A 24046-nucleotide genomic window follows, 5' to 3' on the forward strand; every position below is an offset into this window, starting at 1 on the left:
CAATCATTTATTTCCATTGTATTCATTTCCATTACAAGCTCCGTGCGTTCTTAAGTGCGCGACACGGCCGCCCGGCAGAGGATTTTGTGTTGGGGGGGGGGGGTGATTACTGTTCTCAGTCATTCTGTAACACCAAACATGAACGCGCACTGTAAGATTTCCGTGAATATCACTACATTTTTTTGTTTGGAAACTATTTTGTGCAGCGCAAAGTTACGTGTCTGTATAAACAAAGGCGGAGCCTCCTGCCCCGTATTCTTCATGGATATCAGGTTTCATGGGAACCGGAAAGGTGACAAAGTGTCTGCAGTCTGTTTATTACTGGGCAATATCTAATATTCTGAGAAGATGTCTGTACCAGAGAGCACAGGTGAAGGCTCACGTGCAGCTAGAGAGCGGTCCACTGCAGAAGAATCAACACGCACCCCCAACACACGTGTGCCCTTCCTCCTAGTCCAACGCACGCAGCGCGCTGACACACAGTCATTCTACAACACCTATATAGGCTATATAGGTAGTTCATTAGTTAGATAGGTAGTAGTTAGTTGTTACTGTTCTTTGTTATCAAAGAATACTGCGTTTTAATTGTATTTATTTCTGATGCGGCTGCCGGGGGATTTTGTGTTTTTTTTCTTTTTGGGGTGGGGGGGGGGGCTGCGATTAACCGCGACACCGCACCCCTGGTGGTTCATCAAAATCTGACACCGCTCACACAGCTCTACCCGCGATAGCATAAAAGTTTTTAATTTCTTAAAATAAAAATTGGTTTGTATTTATTCATATCTAGGGGGAATTGGACTTGAAATATCGGATCGGGCAACTATACATTAGGACTTAAACTCTGTCAATATAACCTAACCTGACAGAATCAAATGTAAAAAGATTTATGCTAAAGTAACAAGCAAACATATGTTTCTATGCAACTGTGATTATCACTTTAAAAAGTTATAATGAATAAATAAACGAGTTATTTAACATTGAGGAGGAGTTACATTTATTTGTCAGTACATTTAGTTACATGTATAAGTTATATCTGGCCCTTTGAGGACAACCACTATGCTGATGTGGCCCTCGGTGAAAATGAGTTTGACACCCCTGCCTTAGGATGACAAAGGAGGCAGTGCAAAGGGGAAAAAAAGCTCTCAGATGTAGATAATTTACATGTCACACACTGTGGCATATCCTCTGCTGAATAGAACACACACACATCCAATTTTAAGCATCTTTGGCACTAATAAATTGAATTTCACTTTGTAATTTAAGCCCTAGCAGCGTTGCATCGCCGGCCCCCACAATATTCAATTCAATTCAATTCAATTCAATTCAATTTTATTTGTATAGCCCAAAATCACAACAACAGTCGTCTCGATGGGCTTCGAAGTAAAACATGAACTCAAAAGGATCACGACTACAAAGAGTTCAATAGGAAAATACTAAAATGAACTAACAAACTGACTATGCTATACTGGCATCCCTGCCCTTAGACCCCCCTTCGCGGTAAGGAAAAACTCCCAAAAAAAACAGATTCCGGAAAAAACGAAGAAACCTCAGGGGTGCCCACATGAAGGAGGGATCCTCCCCCAGGACGGACAGGCGATGTACCAGAACTCTTAGAGAAGAATTAACTTATCTAAATCTACAACTACATATATAAAGTCCAGCAGACGAGCTTCATCCAGCCGTGGTTGTGGGGACAGTCAAAGGCGCGAGTCGAGCCGGAGACAGGAACCACAGCCAGGTGTAGGAGCAGGAGCAAAGGCGAGGTAAACGGTCAGGAACAGGAGCACGGATGAGCCAACAGGAGTCTGGAAGCACTCCCACTCCCCAGGAGGGGAGAGGAAAAGAGGGACAATACATGAATCTCACTGCACCAAACAGAGGCATGGAGAACTAAATTATGAATAATGATCAAGAATGGAGAAGAGAGGAAGGGTAGAAGTAGATGAGAAAAGAGGACAGAACCCCAGTGCACCATAGTTACCCCAGCTTCAACTTCTAGCAGCCTTTTAAAAGAAATAGTTATTATTAAGTTTAATTTAAACAAATTAACATTAAGTTAAATAATCTCTAAATACTAACTAGTCTGACAATAAGCCTGTCCAAAGAGGAATGTTTTCAGTCTAAAATTGAATGCAGAAACTGAGTCGGCCTCTCTTACATGAGCTGGGAGTTTATTCCATAAAACAGGGGCTTGGTGGCTAAACGCTCTACCTCCAACTGTACTTTTACTAATTCTAGGAACCACAAGCAGTCCTGCATTTTGCGAGCGAAGTGTTCTTATTGGATGGTAAGGGACTATGAGGTCCTTAATATAGGACGGGGCCATTCCATGTAAGGCCTTATAGGTTAACAGGAGGATCTTGAACTTGATTCTAGAATCAACTGGGAGCCAATGGAGCGAAACTAACACAGGAGTGATGTGATCTCTTCTGCTAGTTCCAGCTAACAATCTAGCTGCTGCGTTCTGAACAAGCTGGAGACTTCTTAAGGAACTCTTAGAACACGCTAATAACAAGGAGTTACAGTAATCCAGCCTAGACGTAACAAATGCATGGATGAGTTTTTCAGCATCACTCCTAGAAAGTATATTTCTGATCTTAGCAATATTCCGCAGGTGAAAAAAGGCAGTTCTACACGCCTGAGATATGTGAGCCTTAAATGATAAATCCTGGTCAAATAAAACCCCAAGGTTTCTAACTGTGGAATTGGGGGCTATACTTATGCCATCCAGGGAGACTATCTGAGCAGACAGAGCATCTCTGAGGTTTTTAGGACCACGTATAATGACCTCAGTTTTTTCTGGGTTCAAGAGGTGGTAATTAATTGTCATCCAGGTCCTGATGTTCAGTTTCTCTATCTGGTCATTCTGGTCAGGCTTCATGGATAAATACAACTGCGTATCGTCGGCATAACAATGAAAATTAATGCTGTGTTTCCTGATTATGTTTCCTAGGGGTAGCATATAAAGCGTAAACAGGATCGGTCCCAAGACTGAGCCCTGTGGGACTCCATAGTTGACTCGAGTGCACTGAGAGGAATGGCCATTTACATTAACGAACTGATACCTATCGGACAGATAGGATTTAAACCACTGGAGAGCAGATCCTCTGATCCCTATGTCCTGCTCTAATCTATGGAGTAAAATACTGTGGTCGATAGTGTCAAAGGCTGCACTGAGGTCTAACAGGACCAGAATAGAAAGTAGTCCCTTTTCTGAGGCCAATAACAAGTCATTAGACACTCTAACTAGTGCAGTTTCCGTACTGTGGTGAGGTCTAAACCCCGACTGAAAGTCTTCAAAGTGGCTGTTGCCCTGTAGGTGGCAGTAAAGCTGCTTAACTACAATAGTAATCAGGCTAATGCCAAACAAGAGGACAGCAGTCAAAGACGACTAATACGAGGAAAGGCTCACCCGGAAATGACGTCACAGGAGCTTGTTGACATGCAGTCTCACTGACTGAGGGGCTGCTACATTCCCTTCATTCTCCCCCTCTGCCCCTTTGGTCGACCGACCCCCCGGCATCACACGCCTAACCACTGCCCCAGCTAACAGGATCCCACAAGCCCGGCCGCCCAGAGAGGGCCCAGGTGGGTGAAGACGAGCCGCTCCTCCACGATCCCACCTATGTAGAGTGTGTGCTGCAGATAAAATGGGGGGTCTCCAGTGGGGTGGTGGGCCCACTGCTGCCAAACAGCAGAGTCCCTCTGTGTGTGGTGTGTATGTGTTGTGCGTGTGGTGCCAACATGTAGTGTGTGGTCTCTAAAGTGAAAATTAAAATTGGGGGGGTGGACCGGCGAGAGAGAAGCCCACTGTGTTGGTTAAAAATGGTTACCAACTAGTTATTGGTGTCAGAGGAGGTCTACCATTTTGCCAACCTGGACGTCTAGTAAAAGCATAGAGAAACTTTTAATGTTCTTGTATGGCATTATTGTGTCAGGGTCAAATTCCCATAATGCAGAAGTACTCATTTATCTTTTTTATCATTTATTTTTGGGTCAGTTTTAATTATGGAATCATATTGGATTTTACATGATTTCATCTTTGTATCATTCATTCATGATACAAATAAAACATCTTACCTCATCTGTTGTTGTCAGCAAAGACTTTAAATGTATAGTTTTAATCAAGAACAGTCGCAGCACTGTGGTAGTACTGTATGCCCTGGCCTCTTTGCCAGTAGGCCTTATGGCTTCATTCCTGTCTGGGTGTGGTTCACGGGGACAGCGGTGGCAGACAGTACAGGTTCAGCCTTGCGTTTGGTAACCTTCACTTATCAAAGGACTATGATGCCATCTTCACCTTCAGAGAAAATGTCTAAGGTCAATTTGAGCTTTGCCCCTCAATTTCACTTCCAGCGGCAGTGGGATCCCATAACATTTGTCTGCTTGACAGGCCTTGGTCATATAGATGACGAAGAAAAAAGCGACGCAGGGAAATGAAATGGGCAGGGCTTCAGGAAGAAATTGATCCATGTGAGGGATAGGCAATAGAAAGGAAATAGTGGTCCTCTACATCTGAGATGAGATCAGAGAGACAATGGCCACCTGGTCAGTGAAATATGAAGCTGCTGGGTCACCCGTCAGTATCCTTGCTGTTGGTGGTGGCCACCAGAAGATGTTCTCATTTAAATGCATGGCAATATCTCTCAGAAAGGATGCAGATTAAAGAAGACTGCAAATTCATTTTATTAAAACACTTTATTTTTAGATTTTCTCCCTGTGCAAGTTTCAGCCCAGGGAGAAAAAAGGAATGGTAAATTGTTGCTTTCGTTAAAACTTCAAGGAATCCCGTATATTATGAAAAGTTCAAAAGGAATGGAAATATGTGGGTCTGCTTTGCACTTTCACTGCCTCTGTTCTCTGCCTAACACAAATAACTTCCCGCTCTGAAAGAGAGCTGGAGTGGGGACTGCTTGTTATCCTTTGCCCTAAGGAGCTAGTCTGTATGGATGTGGGTCCGGTAGCTGGTCCACTGTCGTGCTCACGTCTCACACAACAAATCTTGGTGCTGCTTACTGCTGGACTGCAGCAGGTCTGTGTGCTTGGTTTAGCTTGTCTATTGTCCAGATGTCTTCAGATTAAAACCATGTGCAACAATTCCATCCACGATGATCACTTGTGAATGAAGTCAGTTAAGTTAACACTCAATATGTTCTTTCTGTAATCAGCAAAACATTTATAAGAACACCATAACATGTAAGCTCTAAAGCAGTGGTCCTCGACCCCCGGGCTGCAGACAGGTACCAGTCCATGAAACAGGAAACAGCGACCTACGTTGTTTCCTTTTATCTGTAGTCCGAACCTGAAAGAAGTTTTATTTTGAACAACTACTGGACTTTCTCCACCACACGACTCTTTCTTGACACGTCTTAGGACGCATGTCAAATGTTGAAATACATTCACTACTTTTTAAAGCAACAACTTAAAAGCCACTTAGTGTCAAGTTTTAATAAGATGGACCCAAAAGTATACAGGGATTTGGTTAGAGGTTGTGCTTACTATTCTGCCATAGTGGAGCAAACAAACCAACGATGGCTGAAGGGCGTGGATGCACAGAAAAATGTTTGTCTGATTAAATCAGGGTGGTGAACAAGTTTGACACCAAGAGCCGAATTTTTTCACTGTGAGAGTTAAAGAGCCACACCACACACTGACCTGCCGAGACTTACACACACAAACACGCAATTAAAGCCGTATTATTTTCCATAACACACTCCTCTCCCTACAACACAACAGCAAGGATGGTACTTTCCCTCTCTCTGACACACACAACTACTCAGTGACGTGCAGTGAGGTTGATGGCTGGTGAGATACTGACTTCTATGAAATCCGATCTACGATGATAAAACCGCAATATTTCACCGTTCATCCAACAGTATTTAACTGGTAATTTTTTGTATCTCAACATTCCTCTTTCAATGGCCCTCACACCAACAAATACACAAACATCTGGACAGAGCATCCTTTTGGTGTCTAAGTGATTCATATTCACAATAAACACATTAAATACATTACATTTCTGTTGTGTGTAGCATGACTTAATCTTGACCTTCAGTATTAATAACTTCTTAGTTTTTTTTTTGTCTAAATTTAATGATTGACTTGATGAAATGTAAAATTATTGTAACAATTAAACTTGATCATCACTGTAGTGGGGACACACACAATGAGCTGTCAATTACGTGGCTGTGTTGGAGAGCTGTCTGTGCTCCTTCCTTCCAGTTTTTGAGCCATTGACTTGAACATGCCCAAAACTATCCAATCAGCATGGACCTGATTTCTGCTCATAGGTCCCTCACTCATGGTTTTACACCCAAGATTCCCCACTTCCTATGAGTCTTAGGCGCTGAAGGCGGGGATAACCCCCAGGTCGCCACACTATTCACACAGGCATGCTCATGCTAGGTGTCTGTGGACTTTGAAAAGCCTCAATTTGTTAATAAAGGAGACAATTTTTGTCAGATCAGGAAGAGTTTTTCATTTTCTCCGGGATACGTTTTGTTCTTTTCTGCCATGAACAATTTTACTGCTTCCAAAAGCTCACAATAATAAACATAGTGACTTGCCATTCTGTTCAGTTAAATAGTAAGAATCTTCCCATTCTTCCAGAAACGACATGTGTTTATCTTTATTCTCTGTATTTCACCATTTGACCATGAGGGTAACAGTCTGAACACATATCAAATGTTTAGTAATTCTTTCCGCCATTGGGCGTAACTCGTGCAAATGATTGGCGGTCACTTATGTGTCGGAGCAGCATCAAAACTCAGTGTCAATTTACTATTGTTTTTATTTATTTTTAACATCCTCTGATGGATTTGAGTGTGGATCTAAAGGGAAATTCTACGAAATAAGGCACAGAATTTAGAAGTTGTTGTACGACGCAGTCGTGACCAATACACTGTACAATCTCAGAGAGGGAGTAGCAAATACAAAGGCAGATTTCATGCTTTCCTTTCCAGTATCAATGCCCATCTAATTGAGTACGCCCGTAAACAGCCAAACAGCATCTAGCTGACTTCTGATTGGTCCTTCATCGAAGGCCCCCCACGCGTCAGAAAGGCTCCAGTTTTAAAGTTTTAAACCTAAAAACAAAATTCAGATTTGAAACCAGAAAAAAAAGAGTTGTAAATAAGAGGTTTTGTAACTGCAATTTTGACTTTTTATACTTAAAAACAGAATTTTTTTAAATGTATTTGAACAGGGACAGTGCACGTGACGGGGGATCAGGGGAGGCAACCCAGGAGCAGAAAGAAATGACAGATCCGAAATCCAGCCAGAAGGCTTTAATGCCAAGAGCATAACCAACTCAAACTGAACATCGGCAGACAACGATCCGACACACAACCTCAGAAACCAGAGCCTTAACTAGATCATAATCATAATGAACCAAATAAAACACACCAGTGATTCTCACAGGAGACCTCAGGAAGGGCCTCCAGCAATGATCACAGCAGGAAAAAGAACAAAAGTCAGACTTTAACCTGACAGCACATTGATGAATCCGTTTTGTAAATGTGCCAGTATTAACAGCTGATTTTCAACCGTAAGCTCCTCTCATCTTCATCACCAAGCTTTTTTCTCCAAACATGCGAGATAAAAATAATCATTTTTTTGGTTGGCAGAGCAAGTAATTAAGCACATGTGGGTGTTAACCATCTTTATGAAGCAAAGCCATGCTAACGGTCTAAACTGTTTTCCAGCCACACACCATCTAATCCACTTCTACTGACAGCAACTCAAAATTTCGCTTCCTGTCATCAGTCTCTTTATAACTGCTTTTGTCTAAAAGGTTGGTGTTACAGGAAGCAACAATACTCTTCGGCAAAACCACACCTCAAGGAGGCGGAGGCGGGTCAAAGATGCACGAGTGAGATGGGTGGGCAGGAATGGAAGGAAAGAGATAAAAGACGACAGGAAGAAAGTGGGAGGAAGGCTCCGCAGGCAGCACTGAAAGGCTCTGACTGTCCCATGATGATTGTAAAAAGGTCACTCCTCTTTCTTGCCGAGACCATAAAGTAAAGAAGTGGTATGTATGTGCACTCACACCCCTGACCCTCTTCTGTTTTGGCGCCCTTTAGTGACACTGCTTCCATTAGAGGGATGAGCAGATTGGCTCTTTAAATACCACTGCATTGTGGGAGAGAAAATGGAAGGAATGAATAGAAGCATGGATAATTGTGAGCAGGAAGGCATTCTGTGGCTCCTGTCTTTTGCTCTGAAATTCAATTATTCTTAGTCAGGATGAAGATCGCTTCCTGTCACTGATTAAAGACCCACTCTGATAATCTTTTGATTTTTTTTTAAAAGTGTTTCCAGCAGTCTTTTAATTATGATTATGTTGTTTTGGGCCTGGAGCCAGTTTAGCTCGTGCTGGTTTGCAGTGCCTTCCATCCGTGAAACCAGGGTTCGACTCCGGGCTGCTCCCTGTTCCCTTCTCTACCTCCACCGGTTCCAAGCCCGGTTTGAGAAGGTTGCGTCAGGAAGGGCATCCGGCGTAAAACATTGCCAAATTTACCATGCGACTTGTTCGCTGTGGCGACCCCTGATGGGAGAAGCCGAAAGTGGAAGAAGATGTTGTTTTGGGCCTAATCAAAAAACCTGTGTTCTTTTCTGAGACATAGTTTGCCTCTGAGTTGTTGGACTGTTGACATCGGGTAAGCCTTCACCCCTTCCCATCATCAATAGCGGAGCGCTCTCTATTGACATTCACACTCGCTAGCTTATAACCCCTCACACCCTCAACGTAACCTAACATACAACAAAAATAGGGCTCAATTTCAGAGCTATCCAGCCATACAGTTTGGATCCAGATTCCAGCTCAGATGAGGAAAACAAAGACGTTCATGGATCTTTTTGTCTGCCGGTGGATGATCAGAATGGAGCAGAGCAGGGAGACTATGGCCCGCTGGTTGTAGCTTCTACACCACAGCAACAAGCTTTAGCAACGGTTTTTTTTTCACCTGCTCCTGATTCACAACAATGTGAATAAAGAAATACTCAGGAATACAGTTTTAAGCTTAATTGTCTTAAAATTTGTCCTCCATCGTGAGGAAAATGCTACAAGAACATGTTAAACAACAAAAACACCATTATCAATTGAGTGGGTCTTTAAGGGTCAGGCTAAATTTTGTATCTGAAATCTAGCTGAACTTGCCAAAAGAAACTTAAAAAAATAGAACATATTGTTTGGTTTTGTCTACCACAACAAACTAAATCCTGTATCTGACAGTTCCCTATGGAGCAAAGTTGTGGAGTGTATCAACATGTTCATTTGTAAAGGACAAAACATATTGATGTGGGGGTCACAGTAGTCACACAACAGCTGTTTGTGGGATAAGCTCATTTATCTCACTGTTTGATAGTGCTTCTGTTTGTGTGACATTCATGAGCAGAAAAGGCCATCTGCTTTTGAGGTGGAGCAGCTCAGGAGTAGTGTGGGTGATTTGTGGAGATTTAAGAGCTTATCTGGATCACCAGATGAGACTTCTGTTGATGTTTGAGTGAATGATAACCATTGATGCAACGTTTTTTTATGCGTTCAAACACAAATCTGAACAGCCTGTTCCAGTGCAAAAACTCCTGTCATCTGTGCTGCACAGCTGGCTCTCTAATATTTAAAAAATTAAACGTTGAGACCCAGGCGGAGATCAGGTGAAACTGAATTTCCATCAGAATGGCTTCAATAATTTCATTTAAGGTCAGTTCAAATGCAAAACGAATGATCAGATCAATGCTGGTGTGAATCAGCTGACTCAGTATGGTCACTACTGAAGAAGAACAGAATAAGAAAAAGAGAAGATGAAGAAAAGGTGCAGAGATAACCACGTCTGTTATGAGGACCCCCTTTAAAACGAGATGGCACATCTCAAGGCTCTTATCCTCCAAACAAATAAATGTGAAAAATGACAAACAAAACAAAAAATCAATACTATTGACTTTCTGTAAGATAAATAAAGATGCCAGAGTGAGTGGAAAACAAGCAATCATGCACAGATGAACAACGACACATGTACTACTCTGTATTTCAAAGACTTCTGGTTGTTTTCAATTTTTGGGACTAACTGAGCTTCAATTCTTAAAGTAATGATGTCCACTCGTTTTGCTGTACTTAGCTGCTTTTTTCTTGCCATAATCCAAATTCTAACAGTCTATTCAGTAGAACTATCAGCTGTGTGTCCACCTGACTTCTGCACAACACAACTGATGGTCCCAACCCCATTTATAAGGCAAGAAATCACATTTATTAAACCTGACAGGGCTCACCTGTGAAGTGAAAAACATTTCAGGTGACTACCTCTAGAAGCTCATCAAGAGAATGCCAAGAGTGTGCAAAGCAGTAATCAAAGCTAAAGGTGGCTACTTTGAAGAACCTACAATATGACATATTTTCCAGTTGTTTCATACTTTCTTGTTCTGTATATAATTCCACATGTGTTCATTCATAGTTTTGATGCCTTTAGAGTGAATTTAAAATTTTCATAGTCATGAAAATAAAGAAAACTCTTTGAATGTGAAGGTGTGTCCAAACTTTTGGTCTGTACTGTCTGTATATATATATATATATAAAAAAAAAAACGCCCCTCTCACCCTCCGCGGGTGGTTTCTCCTCCAAGCTCGGGTCCTCTACCAGAGGCCTGGGAGCTTGAGGGTCCTGCGCAGTATCTTAGCTGTTCCTAGCACTGCGCTTTTCTGGACTGAGAGGTCTGAGGTCTTTCCAGGTATCTGTTGTAGCCACTCCTCCAGCTTGGGGGTTACTGCCCCGAGTGCTCCAATTACCACAGGCACCACTGTCACCTTCACTTTCCAGGCTTTCTCCAGTTCTTCTCTGAGTCCCTGGTATTTCTCCAGTTTCTCATGTTCCTTCTTCCTGATGTTCCCATCGCTTGGCACTGCCACATCCACCACAACGGCTTTCCTCTGTTCTTTATCCACCACTACAATGTCTGGTTGGTTTGCCATTACCATCCTATCAGTCTGGATCTGGAAGTCCCACAGGATCTTTGCCCTCTCATTCTCTACCACCTTCGGAGGTGTTTCCCATTTCCCATTTTGACCTTGGGGTTTCCAGTTCATATTCTGCACACATGTTCCTGTATATTATTCCAGCCACTTGATTGTGGCGCTCCATGTATGCTTTACCTGCCAGCATCTTACATCCTGCAGTTATGTGCTGGATTGTTTCAGGGGCCTCTTTGCACAGCCTACACCTTGGGTCTTGTCTAGTGTGGTAGATCTGAGCCTCTATCGCTCTGGTGCTCAGGGCTTGTTCCTGAGCTGCCAGGATGAGCGCTTCAGTACTGTCCTGTAGGCCAGCCCTTTCTAGCCATTGGTAGGACTTATTGATATCAGCCTCTTCAGTTATGGTCCGGTGGTACATCCCATGCAGGGGTTTGTCCTCCCATGAGGATCTGTCCTCCAGCAATGTGTCCTCTGCTCTCCATTGCCTGAGACATTCACTGAGCACCCTGTGAGTTGTGGACTTGAACTTGATAAACTCATGCATCTTGGATGTTTCATCCTGGATAGTGGCTTCTACACTCACTAGTCCTCGGCCTCCTTCCTTGCGGCTAGCATACAGTCTCAGTGTGCTGGATTTGGGATGGAACCCTCCATGCATGGTGAGGAGCTTTCGTGTTTTAACATCTGTGGTCTGTATCTCTTCCTTTGGCCATCTTATTATTCCTGCAGGGTATCTGATAACTGGCAGTGCGTAGCTGTTTATTGCCCGGGTATTATTTTTGCCATTGAGCTGGCTTCTCAGGACTTGCCTTACTCGTTGGAGGTATTTAGCTGTTGCAGCTTTCCTTGTTGCCTGCTCCAGGTTGCCATTTGCCTGGGGAATTCCAAGGTACTTGTAACTGTCCTCGATGTCTGTTATTGTTCCTTCTGGGAGTGAGACCCCTCCTGTGTGGACTACCTTGCCTCTCTTTGTCACCATCCGGCTGCATTTCTCGAGCCCGAATGACATCCCAATGTCAGTACTGTAGATCCTGGTGGTGTGGATCAGGGAGTCAATGTCACGCTCGCTCTTAGCATATAGCTTGATGTCATCCATGTAGAGGAGGTGACTGATGTTGGCCCCATTTCTGAGTCGGTATCCATAGCCAGTCTTGTTGATTATTTGGCTGAGGGGGTTCAGACCTATGCAGAACAGCAGTGGGGACAGAGCATCACCTTGGTATATCCCACATTTGATGGACACTTGTGCAAGTGGCTTCCCATTTGGCTTCAAGGGTGGTTTTCCACAGCTTCATCGAGTTTCCTATGAAGGCTCTTAGAGTCCTGTTGATGTTGTACAGCTCCAAGCATTCAGTGATCCATGTGTGTGGCATTGAGTCATAGGCCTTCTTGTAATCAATCCAGGCTGTGCACAGGTTGGTGTGTCGTGACTTGCAGTCTTGGGCGACTGTTCTGTCGACCAGGAGTTGGTGTTTGGCTCCTCTGGAGTCTCTACCAATGCCCTTCTGTGTGTTACTCATGAATTGATCCATGTGCCTGTTTATCTTGGTTGCAATGATGCCTGACATGAGCTTCCATGTTGTGGACAGACAGGTTATTGGCCGGTAGTTGGATGGGATTGCACCCTTTGAGGGATCCTTCTGGATCAGGATCGTTCGCCCTTCCGTTAGCCATTCGGGGTGAGTCCCATCCCTAAGCAGCTGGTTCATTTGTGCTGCCAGGCGCTCGTGGAGTGCGGTAAGCTTCTTTAGCCAGTAGGCATGTATCATGTCAGGGCCCGGTCCAGTTCTTCATACCTGAGACTCTTTCTTGGATGTCAGCCACTGTGATGGTTACTGGATTCTGTTCAGGGAGGTTGCTATGTTCTTTTCTCAGAGAGACCAGCCACTGGGCATTGCTGTTATGTGCTGTCTCTTTCTCCCACATACTTTTCCAGTACTGTTCAGTTTCCAGCCTTGGTGGGTCTGCTCGGCTGTTTTGACCCTGCCACTGAGCGTACACTTTTGCAGGTTGAGTTGCGAAGAGCCTGTTTATTCGTCTGGCTTCATTGTCTCTTGTGTACCTCTTTAGGCGGCTGCTCAAGGCTAGGAGCCTTTGTTTGGCAGTTTCCAGTGCTTCAGGTATGGACATCTGGCTGTATCTCTTAGGTACTTGCTTTCTCATTGTACCTCTTTGAGCCTCTGTCAGCTTACTCACATCCTTCCGAGTTGCCTTGATTTTGGCCTCTAACCGTTTCTTCCATGGTGGGTACTGTTTTCTTCCATGGTTGCTCTTATAGCCAAGCATCTCAAGGATCACTGCTGCTGAAGTGTAAACCAGTTCATTGGTTTCTGTGATGGTTGTGGTAGGAATTGCCCTCAATGCTTCATTCACAGTTTCCAGTAGACTTTCAGGCGGTCCATCACTTAACCGTTGTAGCTGGTGTCGGGGTTGCCTAGTGTTCATTGTAGACATGATCTTGTCTTTCAGGTCAGTTGCCGCCTCGCTCAGTGTAATTGTGGTTGTTGGGGCTGTGTACCCTATCTCAGGGTGGGAGTGTGGTATAACCTCCTCTCTGACCTGTTCTTCTGGCTCTCCCGTGGCATTGTATTGTATTGCTTCAATCTCAAGTTGTGATAGGAGTTGCCGTTTGTGGATGTTAGAGCACTGGGCTACCAGTTGTTTGGCAGTTAGCCCTGATTGTGGGTTTCTGCATGTAACCCCTCTGGGTGGGATCACTTGAGTAGTAGCATCCTAACAGAACCTTGTTCTCACATCTAGTCCATTTCCGTCTTGTTCCAGTAGCCCACTTTCCATCAGGGTGCTCTGGTCCCTCAAGTACTATGACGATGACCGTTACTAGTTTACTTCTGCGTGTGAGAAAGTGGAGCTACAACAGTGCAGAGAAAACTTTTATATAAACAAGGCTTTGCCAGATTAAAGCGTCTCCTTCATCCTGTCGTGCTGCCTCATCATCACACTTTATTGTTTCTGGGAAGAGTGTGGTTTTTTTCCCCTTTTATTTTTGAAGCACCTTTATGGCTACTGAACTGTTTAAAAGTCCTGGAGAAGCTACATTAAGCAATGTAGAAAATAAACAGCAGTTTATTAACTCAATCATACTTTTAGAACCTTTTTGGTGAAGGCACAGTCATTCCATTTTTTTTCTCAAACTGAAAAATTGTTGTGGAAATCAGACAATGTTGACTGTTCCCTTTCTATATTTCAAGTTACCAAAATAAAAGCCGAATGAATTTGCTTTGATAAAAGCAACTTATGCATGAGATGCTTAATCATTGAAAAAACTGAATTTTACAGTTTTATTACAGTAGAAGATGTATTGAAATTCAGTAGAGCTTTTTCTAAGTCATACTTTAAACAAGAAGAAGTGTTGCGGTACAAAATCGGGATACGTATCGTATCGTGGGTTGTGTATTGGGATATGTATCGTATCGCCAGACTCTTGCCAATACACAGCCCTACTGCAGATACCTCACATAGGTTTACACAGGACGCACGCAGCTCACACAGCCAGGAAACCTTTACACACACAATGCTCTGTGCAGCGGGCACAGGCACTGGACGGACGGACATGCTGTACGAGTCTGGAAGAAAGTCGTTAGTTGTTACTGTTATTTGTTAAGAAGTAATTGATTTTAGAACTGAGTTAATTAAGTTTAGTGGGAGTTAGTTTAGTTTGCCTCGTGTTATGATGGTACCTCCCACAGAGTCACATCCGTATTTTCACCAAACAAAAGGCATAAATATAGCTCAAAGCAAACAATGAAGTTAAATCAGCTGTGGTTTCTCTCCAGGTGGCATCAACCCCCCATCCACCCATTTGTTTGTCTTTAAGAGTATGAAGTATTTGACCAAAGCCTTTAAAGTCAACTAAAGTCAAAAGAACGTATTTACTGTTTGTCAAAAAGAAACCTACAGCTAGTTCTGCAACATGAAAGAGTAGAAAGACGTTGCACCCAAAGGGAAAAGATTACATCCACAAGAATAGAACGGAAACAGAGAGGCGGTCATGACAAAATAAAAAAGTGAGTGGAGTATCTGAGGGGCAAAGTAAAGGACAAAGCAGCAGGTGAAGAAAGTACCCAAATCAATTTTTGTCCATATCTGTTGGATTAGCCGTGATAAACGGGGCTTCCATCCAAAACCCTGGAAGTCAACGTAGGACATTGGAGTGATCAAGCACTGCATAATCAGATGTAATGGATTCTTGGGAAGGACAGGCAATTTGCTGCCGTGGATCTCAGAGGAGCTGCATCCACGCACATATTGACCTTTGAAGTTGCAATTAATGGATGGCATTTTAAGATCATAGCAGGGAGAATTCTCTGGGACATTATGGTGTATGGTCAGATGAAACTGTGGTGTGCGTTTCTCCCATCAGTTCACATGCTGCATTCATCTGCCCGGGAGATTGAAAACAGAAACGCAGCTTCTCAAAGACATGACCTGAAAAGATTGGCAATGTTTGATTTGCCACTTTTACGCATTTAAGAATAGCTGTCATTTAGTGTAAATGTGTAGCATCGCCTTATGCTGTCTTTCTATGGCTAACTGTAATTATCACAGTAAAGAGCAAAGCTTTCAAGACTGATGCATAAAAACATTACTCAACAAATGCACATTAAAGAACACAGAATGAAGTACAAGGAATGGATGCTGTTTCTGTTATCGAAAGCTGACTTTAGCTTTTCAGTGTATAATGACGTTCTTTTCATTTGTTCTTATGGTTTACAATATTGATCTTTTTTACTTTTATGTTATACATTCCCAAGTAGTTCCTGGCAGTTAAGATGCAATTTAGAAGATCAAAGGCATTAAGGTTTTAAATAAAAGATCCAGTTTTGTCTCATCTGTCTGAAGAACATTCTCTTAGAAGTTTTGTAGTTTGTAAATGTTGATTGGGGAAAATTCTCACTTTTTTAGGACAGTGAGAATTCAGTGTCCTTTCATATTAGTAAACTCATATGAAATCCACAATCTGACACTGTTTCTGTGGAATAAACTTGGTTCTAAACGTCTGAATAATGCAGCTGGAGTTACAGGAACATCTACCTGCGTAGAGATGTTCTTATGGCCTTTACCTTTAATGTACTCGTCTGTGATTTTCTTTCTAATCTGCTGAAAGGACTCTCTCCTTCTCATTCTGTGGTTCAGTGTGGACACCATGTCACCAAACAGCATAGCGACTGTAGTCACTCTTAAACAGTAATGTTTGGTACACACCAAGTATGTGATGTGCGTTTAAGAACATGGTGAACACAGGTTTTTGAACGCACTTTTACCTTACGATGTTCCAGTGGTAGACTGTGCATTACACACCTGGGCCTTCAGTAGTGCTACGTCTGAATCACTCAACCCCTCATTAAGTATTTTATGCCTTTAATTAACTGAATAAACAAAACAGTAAAGAAATCTCAGTATGCAACTACAGCCAGCACAAAACATTGAAAATAACCACATAAACTTGGAATATTATTTATTATGATATTTATAATTTCCTTCATCAAATAATCACCCATCCTCCTCTCTTTCCTCAAAAGCAGTTCGCCTGTCACGTAGATTATGGTCTTCAGTTCCATCAAGAAGTCCTTTTCTATTCCATCAAGGCCAGTGCTGAGAGCCCAGTCTGTCCAGTTTTGTTTCTGCGTGGGTTTTAATTCACTTTAGAGCCAAAAATGTCCGCTTGATAGACGCAGTGGACACGGGGACGGTCAGCGCCAAACACAAAAATCTGTATAGCTGCTCACAATCTTAATTAGATTTTTCTGGATGAGAGAAGTCAAGGAGATCAGTGGGAGATTTTCCTGCTAAATCCTCCATGGCGCACACTGCAGTCAGCTCTGTTTTTAACTGAGACAAATCAATAACTGCTTTGTGGCTTTGTGTCAAACTGGACAAGGCTGCATGCGACTTCCTGAAACTTCTCTCCAATCAGAGGGTGACGCTGCCTAAGTCTGCTAGAATGCCCTGCTGACACCAACTCAAAATCTGATTGGTTGAAAGAAATGAATGTCCGACACTGATTTCACATCACAGGACCTTCAGAATGCAGAGTGAAGGCCTAGCAACCAAGGACAGCTGAAATATGATTGGTTAATTGCTCCAATGTGAAAACACGTCTGTCTGGAAGTAGCATAACTATCATAAACACAGTAAAGCAGATAGGATAGACCATTTGGAATGATTTAATGAGAATGCACGCACAAAATATAATTAACACATGATTCAGATATTTTTTAGGCCTTCAGAAAAGGCATTGAAGGCTCTGCAGTGTTTACACTGGACTTAAACACTGGCTTTTCCTTTTACAGCTCTATTCCCATACATATTATTTGCTATGTCTCATTATCTTCCCACATCAGTTAGGGCCGGGAGGTGTGAAAGGGGTGGGGAGGCTGTGTGTAGGTATGGGGAGGGGGGCTCTATTTTAATTATAATTATTTATTTGGATTTGTTTTAATGTAAAGCACTTTGTGTAATGCTTTGATAGGAAACGTGCTATATAACCCTTGTGCTATTCTAGGCACTTTAACATTGGGAGTTGGGTCATCTAGACCCACTAGACAGTGCTCTAAACCTTTTTTCTTCAGTGATTTGTGATCTTCACTGGTGTCCATGGATTACATGAAATCTTTCCACCTTTATCCACCTTTGTCATGGTAGGGAGAACACGTCAATGCAAGGTTGGGGCATCTAAGATAGCACAAGGGTTAAAGAAACTTAGATTTTTTTTTATTTGGTAAATGAAAGACTTATCATCATTTCATAATTCCAGCCAGGCACAAACCACAATTATTAACCATCCTTACCATGAAATACATCACTTGATTGACATGCGGAACAGCCAATTAAATATCCTCTGAGACATACGTAACTGCTGTGTGTTTATACACTGAGTGCACTTTCTTTCTGGCATCAGAAATTCTCTGTCAGCCCCACTGGGCGCCGGTTCCCTGTGGAGGACCACTCCGGTCAGTAGGAGTGTTTTATTGAGGCCCCAGCCTGCATACCTCCTGGAATAGAAGCGAGACCGAGACACTTGGTCTGACCCGGCCGTCCTGCCATGGCGCCTGCTGCCGGGTCCGCGGTTACCGCCTGGGGATCAGAGCCCACTAAAGCAGCAGTGTCATCCAGAGGAAGGCGCTTCTCGAGCTCTTCACATTCATGTATTGTCGCTCTTTCCCTCTCCCCTCCTGGGGAGTGGGAGTGCTTCCAGACTCAGGTTGGCTTATCCATGCTCCCGCTCCTACACCTGGCTGTGGATCCTGTCTCCGGCTCGACTCGCGCCCCCAACTGTCCCCCCAACCACAGCTGGATGAAGCTCGTCTGCTGGACTTTATTTATGTAGTTGTAGATTTAGATAAGTTAATTTTTCTCTAAGAGTTCTGGTAAATCGCCTGTCCGTCCTGGGGGAGGATCCCTCCTTCATGTGGGCACCGCTGAGGTTTCTTCGTTTTTTCCGGAATCCGGTTTTTAGGAGTTTTTCCTTACCGCGAAGGGGGGTCTAAGGGCAGGGATGCCAGTATAGCTTAGTCAGTTTGTTAGTTCATTTTAGTATTTTTCTATTGAACTCTTTGTATTTGTGATCCTTTTGATTTCATGTTTTACTTCGAAGCCCATCGAAATGACTGTTGTTGTGATTTTGGGCTATACAAATGTAATTGAATTGAATTGAACTACCCACAGACCAGGGGACGATGTTTGCTCAATATATGAACATATTTTTTTTGACTGAAGATATAATAGAAGTTGTCATTCTGAAGTTGAATACAGTGACTTTGGTGCATAATTTCAGGCCTTGCCAAGTATTGTCAACTCACAAAGCTTTGTGTACTTTTACTGTTTAGTTTTTGAATTATTAGTACATAAACATAGCATTTTTAGACTGAAAATTCTGTATAAGTTGTCAACTTTGAAGTTGAATTTAAAGTGACTTTATATATAAATTAGATGGCCCAATCACCTTAACAATGGTGACTGATTATTAACATAATCCAGTAAGGGTCCTTGGGCAAAACCCTTGACGCTACTGCCTACCTCATAACCCATGAGAGACAATGAAATACATCAAGCTGGCTCAGACGTCAACCAGCCAAAAAAGGTCTGCTGAAGTGGGCTACTGGAAGAGGACGGAAATGGACTAGATGTGAGAACAAGGTTCTATTGGAATGCTAATATTCAAGCAGTCCCACTCAGAGAGGGTTCATGCAGGGAATGTTGAGTGAATTGATGGGTTGTAACCCACAATCAAGGCTAGCTAACAAGCAACTAGTTGCTCAATGTTCTAACATTTACAATTGACAACACATATCACAACTTGACATTGAAGAATACAACACACATGCAAAACCACAGGAGAGCCAGAACACCAGGTTAGAGGAGGCTATACCACACTCCCAACCTGAACTTGGGAACACAGCCCCAATAACTACCATTACGCTGAATGAGGCAGCAACTGACCTGAAAGACAAGATCATGTGTAACCCGGGTGGGAAAAATACAAGTTAGTTTTCTAACTTGTATTTCTGAAACCATCGCAACTAGTGTCGGAACATAGGAGCTGACTACTGGTGCCTCTGTGTCTACTACTAAATACCTACACTATTTTTAAGGCAGCGTTGCACGTATAGGTTACACATGTCTAGAATGAACCCCAGACAACCCCGACACCAGCTACAACAGTTAAGTTATGTACTTCCTGAAAGCCCATACCTGAAGCACTGGAAACTGCCCAACAAAGGCTTCTGGCCTTGAGCAGCCGCCTGAGTAGGTACACAAGAGTCAATGAAGCCAAACGGATAAACGGGTTGTTCGCAACTCAACCTGCGAAAGTGTACGCTCAGTTGCAGGGTCAAAACAGCACAGTAGACCCACCATGGCTGGAAACTGAACAGTACTGGAAAGGCATATGTGAGAAAGAGACAGCACATAATAGTAATGGCTGGTTTCTCTGAAAAAAGAATATTGCAACAACCCTGAACATAACCCAGTAACCATCCCAGATATCCAAGAAAGACTCTAAGGTATGAAGAACTGGACAGTACTGAGCCCCCGACATGAAACGTGCCTACTGGCTGAAGAAACTCACTGCACTCTGTGAGCGCCTGGCAGCACAAATGAACCAGCTGCTAATAGATGGGACTTTCCCTAAATGGCCAGCCAATAACCTGACTCACCTGACGCAGAACATTGACCAGCGTCTCACTGCCGTCTGTACAGAGAGAGCTGTTCTTATTATAAAATTTAAAAAAAAACAACCCCGACCTTTTTTCTGTTAAAATGGCTTTGTGGACCGTGGTTTGTGTTAAGAAAAAACAATAGACACTTGCTGTCAGCTTAAAACGTTTTTAAAAGAGTTATTGATCCCGGAAGTTAGAATCTTAGCTTAGCTTGGCAAACTGTTTTTGTGCGCCTCCCGATCAAACTAGTGCTGCCATCAATTGGCATCAATTTGCCATCAATTGGCAAATGGTAAATGCCGTACAGCGCTTTCTACCTTTCTCAAAGGCGCAAAGCGCTTAGTCACAAACCCATTCACACACACATTCACACACTGGTGGCGGCTCCGCTGCCAAACACTGGCACCAACCTTCCACCAGAGGCAAGGTGGGGTTCAGTGTCTTGCCCCAGGACACTTCGACCTGCAAGGACCTGGGAATCAAGCCCGCAATTTTCCGATCAGAGGTTGGAAGATTGCGGGCTTTACCCTACTGCTCCCCCACGGCCGCCCGATTGTGGTGATCTATTCATGATATGCAGACTTCTAGCAGAGTATTTGTCTGGAATAATAATCTTGAAATATAAAGTTCTGATCACATTAGAAAACACTTTATATGAGATACTGGACTGAAGACATTCGTTGATCATAAATTGGGCCCAGTCACATGATCGGATTGGGAAATCCCTAAATTGAACTACGCTCCTTTTTTTTGATAAAAAAAAAAGACTCATTTGAAACACATTTAAAACCATCATCCGGTTTTCATAGGTTGATGAAAAATCATGCTCCCTCCACAGCTCACTGTGACGTTACTTTCTGTTAGGCAGTTAGCCACTCAGCCCAGTGGAAATTTCAGAATAAAAGCACTTCCATTGCAGCTTTACTTCCGTTGTGAGTTAATGTGTTGTGTTGTGAGTTAATGTGTTGTGTTGTGAGTTATTGTGTTGTGAGTTAATGTGTTGTGTTGTGAGTTATTGTGTTGTGTTGTGAGTTAATGTGTTGTGTTGTGAGTTAATGTGTTGTGTTGTGAGTTATTGTGTTGTGTTGTGAGTTAATGTGTTGTGTTGTGAGTTAATGTTTTGTGTGTAAAGTTAATGTGTTGTGTGTAAAGTTAATGTGTTGTGTGTAAAGTTAATGTGTTGTGTTGTGACCCTTCTGGGCCACCGTACTTGTGTGACTAGAGATGAGGGAGAAATAAGGTTCTAGTTAGAAAAGGACTACTTAGAGCAGGGGTCCCCAAATCCTGGCCTCAAGGGCCATTGTCCTACATGTTTTCCAACAACCTGCCATTGCAGCTCCTTATTGGCTAAACACACCTGATCCAGGTAATCAGGACCTTTGACTTAGAGGAAAGTCTGTATTTTAGTGTGGTTTAAGTTGATCTTGAAGTCAATTTGAGTGGTTTTGAGGCCAAACTATGAAGAGATTTGAATTTATTTGTGCATATAGTCCTTTTTTTAAAAATGTATTTGAACTACATATAATATTAGTTTTTAACAAAAATAAGATCTCTAGAACTGTTGTCAGTACACATTATGGAGAGACTAACAAGGACACCAAAGCCAAGCCAGAGATTGGCCTGTTATCATCTATGCATATTATCAGGAAAACTGCACAAAACGGCTACAAGTGAAATATAGGTGAGTTTATCAAAATGTTAATGATTTTTATGGTCATAATCTATATACTAGTTTCTCCAAAGATGTTAGTCTAAAAAAATGGAAAATTCAACCCTTCTGTGCTCCAGCTCACTCGTCTTATTTGCTTGTCTTCCTTCCTGTTGTCTCCATTCAAGAACAACTCCTTTTGAAATGGAAGACAAGTGCTGAAAGCTTTTCAAGTGCACTAAAGAATCAATCAAACTAGGGCAAAAATAATCTACTGCTGTGGGCAGGAATTTTTGACACATATCTTAAAATGCATATTTGTCCACAAAAGGAGAGCAAAAATGATAAAGACTTGACAATGATGTCTACGCCTTTTATTCTCTTTGAATAAAAAGAATATTCAAGAGTTTTTGATTAATAATGGCATTTATAAACACAAGTGGCAAGACCAAATCGGCTTTTGGAGCTTACCTTGTACAATGAGATAGACCTGTGAGGTCTTCGGCTGCTGCTTTGTTTGTATGGAGCAGGTGTATGAGCCCTCATCATACACATCCACCTGAATGGAAAAGATTTAATTATGTTTAACTTGGACAAAACAGATTTCCAAGTCTCAGGGTAGATATGATTCCACTGCACTAATGAGATGGTTAAAGCATCTGTGAGTTAAGATTTTGAAGCCTGATAAAGGGCATTGGGCTGATTTAAAGCTTTAACACCAGAGATGTCACCTAAATAACACACACTCTTTTATATGCCTGTTGTAATTATTTACATGATCAACGTGAATCAGCTGACTGCAAAGCTAATATGCATTGTACTTATTACATTAAATTGTTTTTTTTATTTAAACTGAGTCTAAACTTCATATGAGTACATTGTACTCCAGGTGGTCAACATTACCTTTTGGATGCGGAGACTGTACTCCAGCTGTCCTTTGGTGACCAGGTCTACTCTGGGATCCAGAGACCACTTGTCCTGCCCAGCAAAAATGATGTTGGATCGGTTGAGCCAGGCGACTTTGGACACTTTGTCATCAACGTAGCACCTATAGGAGAAAATAAGAGAGACTAAGTTATGGATTAGAGGTGAACAGGTCAGTTCAGACGTTTGTTAGATTATTAGAACAGATAATTATTTGTGATGTTTTTTAGACTAACTATTAAAATTACTATATTCTTCGGAGTATAAGTCGCAGTATTTGCATAGTTTGGTTGGGGCTGTGACTTACTCCAGAGGAACTTCTGTGTTGTTGTTTACCTTTTGACACATCCCGTCAGGGTTCGCTACAACGAATCAGCTTTCACTGATATGCACAGGTGGTTTTTTGCAGAGAAGTTATACACCAGATGCTCTTGCTGACACAAACCAGTATTTTGAAGGCACAGGGAGACCCAGACAGGTAACAGCACAAAGGGTCTTGCCTAAGGACCCACACTGGATTTTTTTCTATCTTATATGTGATTTTTTTTTTTAAATATAGGCTCATGTGTTTATTATTTTCCCACTAACGGCCACTAGTGGGTCAAGTATATGTGTGTGTATCAGTATTTTCAAGGCAGAAATTGTTCCAAAGCAACACAGTCAATGAAGAATTCAACAGATTTAGTGATTAGGAGAAAAGAGTTTCATTGATTTCTTAGCATGTTCTTTATGGTTATCTGAATAATTGATCATGTGTTATGCTAATACCCCTTGTGCTATCTTAGATGACCCCACCCTTACAATAACGCGTTCTCCCTACCATGACAAAGGAGGATAAAGGTGGAGAGATTTCATGTAATCCATGTGTGACAAAGCCCATAAATGTATCATGTTTTCTGTATTTTACACCCTATGAGGTGAAGAGGTCCTATGTTTTCCTTTTATTTTAGTGAATGTGTGTATTTTGGGTATTTGTGTACCGGGGATGCCGCTGACGTCACTCCTTACAGCTGATGCGATCAGCTGGGGGGCGTTAACACACGACATGGCTTCCGGGTTAAAGAGGGACAGACAAGGTGGGCTGGAAGCCTAAGGAAAGTTCAAACTCTGACAAGACGGAAAGGGAGACTAAGAGGGCCCTTCCAACGAGCAAGCACGCACGGAATACCCCCGGAAACCGACCATCGGGAGTCACAGAGGAGGATCTGACGTGGACCTTTCCAAATTCTGCCGCGGGGATTATTATTAATTTCTTTTGGGGATGGACGTGGCTGGAAAGTGACCAAGAGAAAAATGAGACTCCCTGACGTTAACCCGAAGGACGGGGTGAGAT

At 42.6% G+C, this 24046-nt stretch overlaps 1 protein-coding gene across 2 annotated transcripts in view; it reads right to left on the reverse strand.

Moving 5' to 3' along the window:
* LOC110016276 (limbic system-associated membrane protein) overlaps positions 1 to 24046 on the reverse strand; it is an 828641-nt gene that overhangs the window by 71588 nt on the left and 733007 nt on the right. For both annotated transcript variants that reach the window (XM_023961459.1, XM_023961458.1), the window contains 2 exons: positions 22693 to 22837; positions 22261 to 22348 (listed from right to left, as the gene is read on the reverse strand). In XM_023961459.1, coding sequence (XP_023817227.1) covers positions 22261 to 22348; positions 22693 to 22837 — 233 coding nt within the window. The remainder of the gene's footprint in view (positions 1 to 22260; positions 22349 to 22692; positions 22838 to 24046) is intronic.

Source organism: Oryzias latipes, chromosome 13 (genome assembly GCF_002234675.1).
Source record: "Oryzias latipes chromosome 13, ASM223467v1".
Classification (NCBI taxonomy): domain Eukaryota; kingdom Metazoa; phylum Chordata; class Actinopteri; order Beloniformes; family Adrianichthyidae; genus Oryzias; species Oryzias latipes.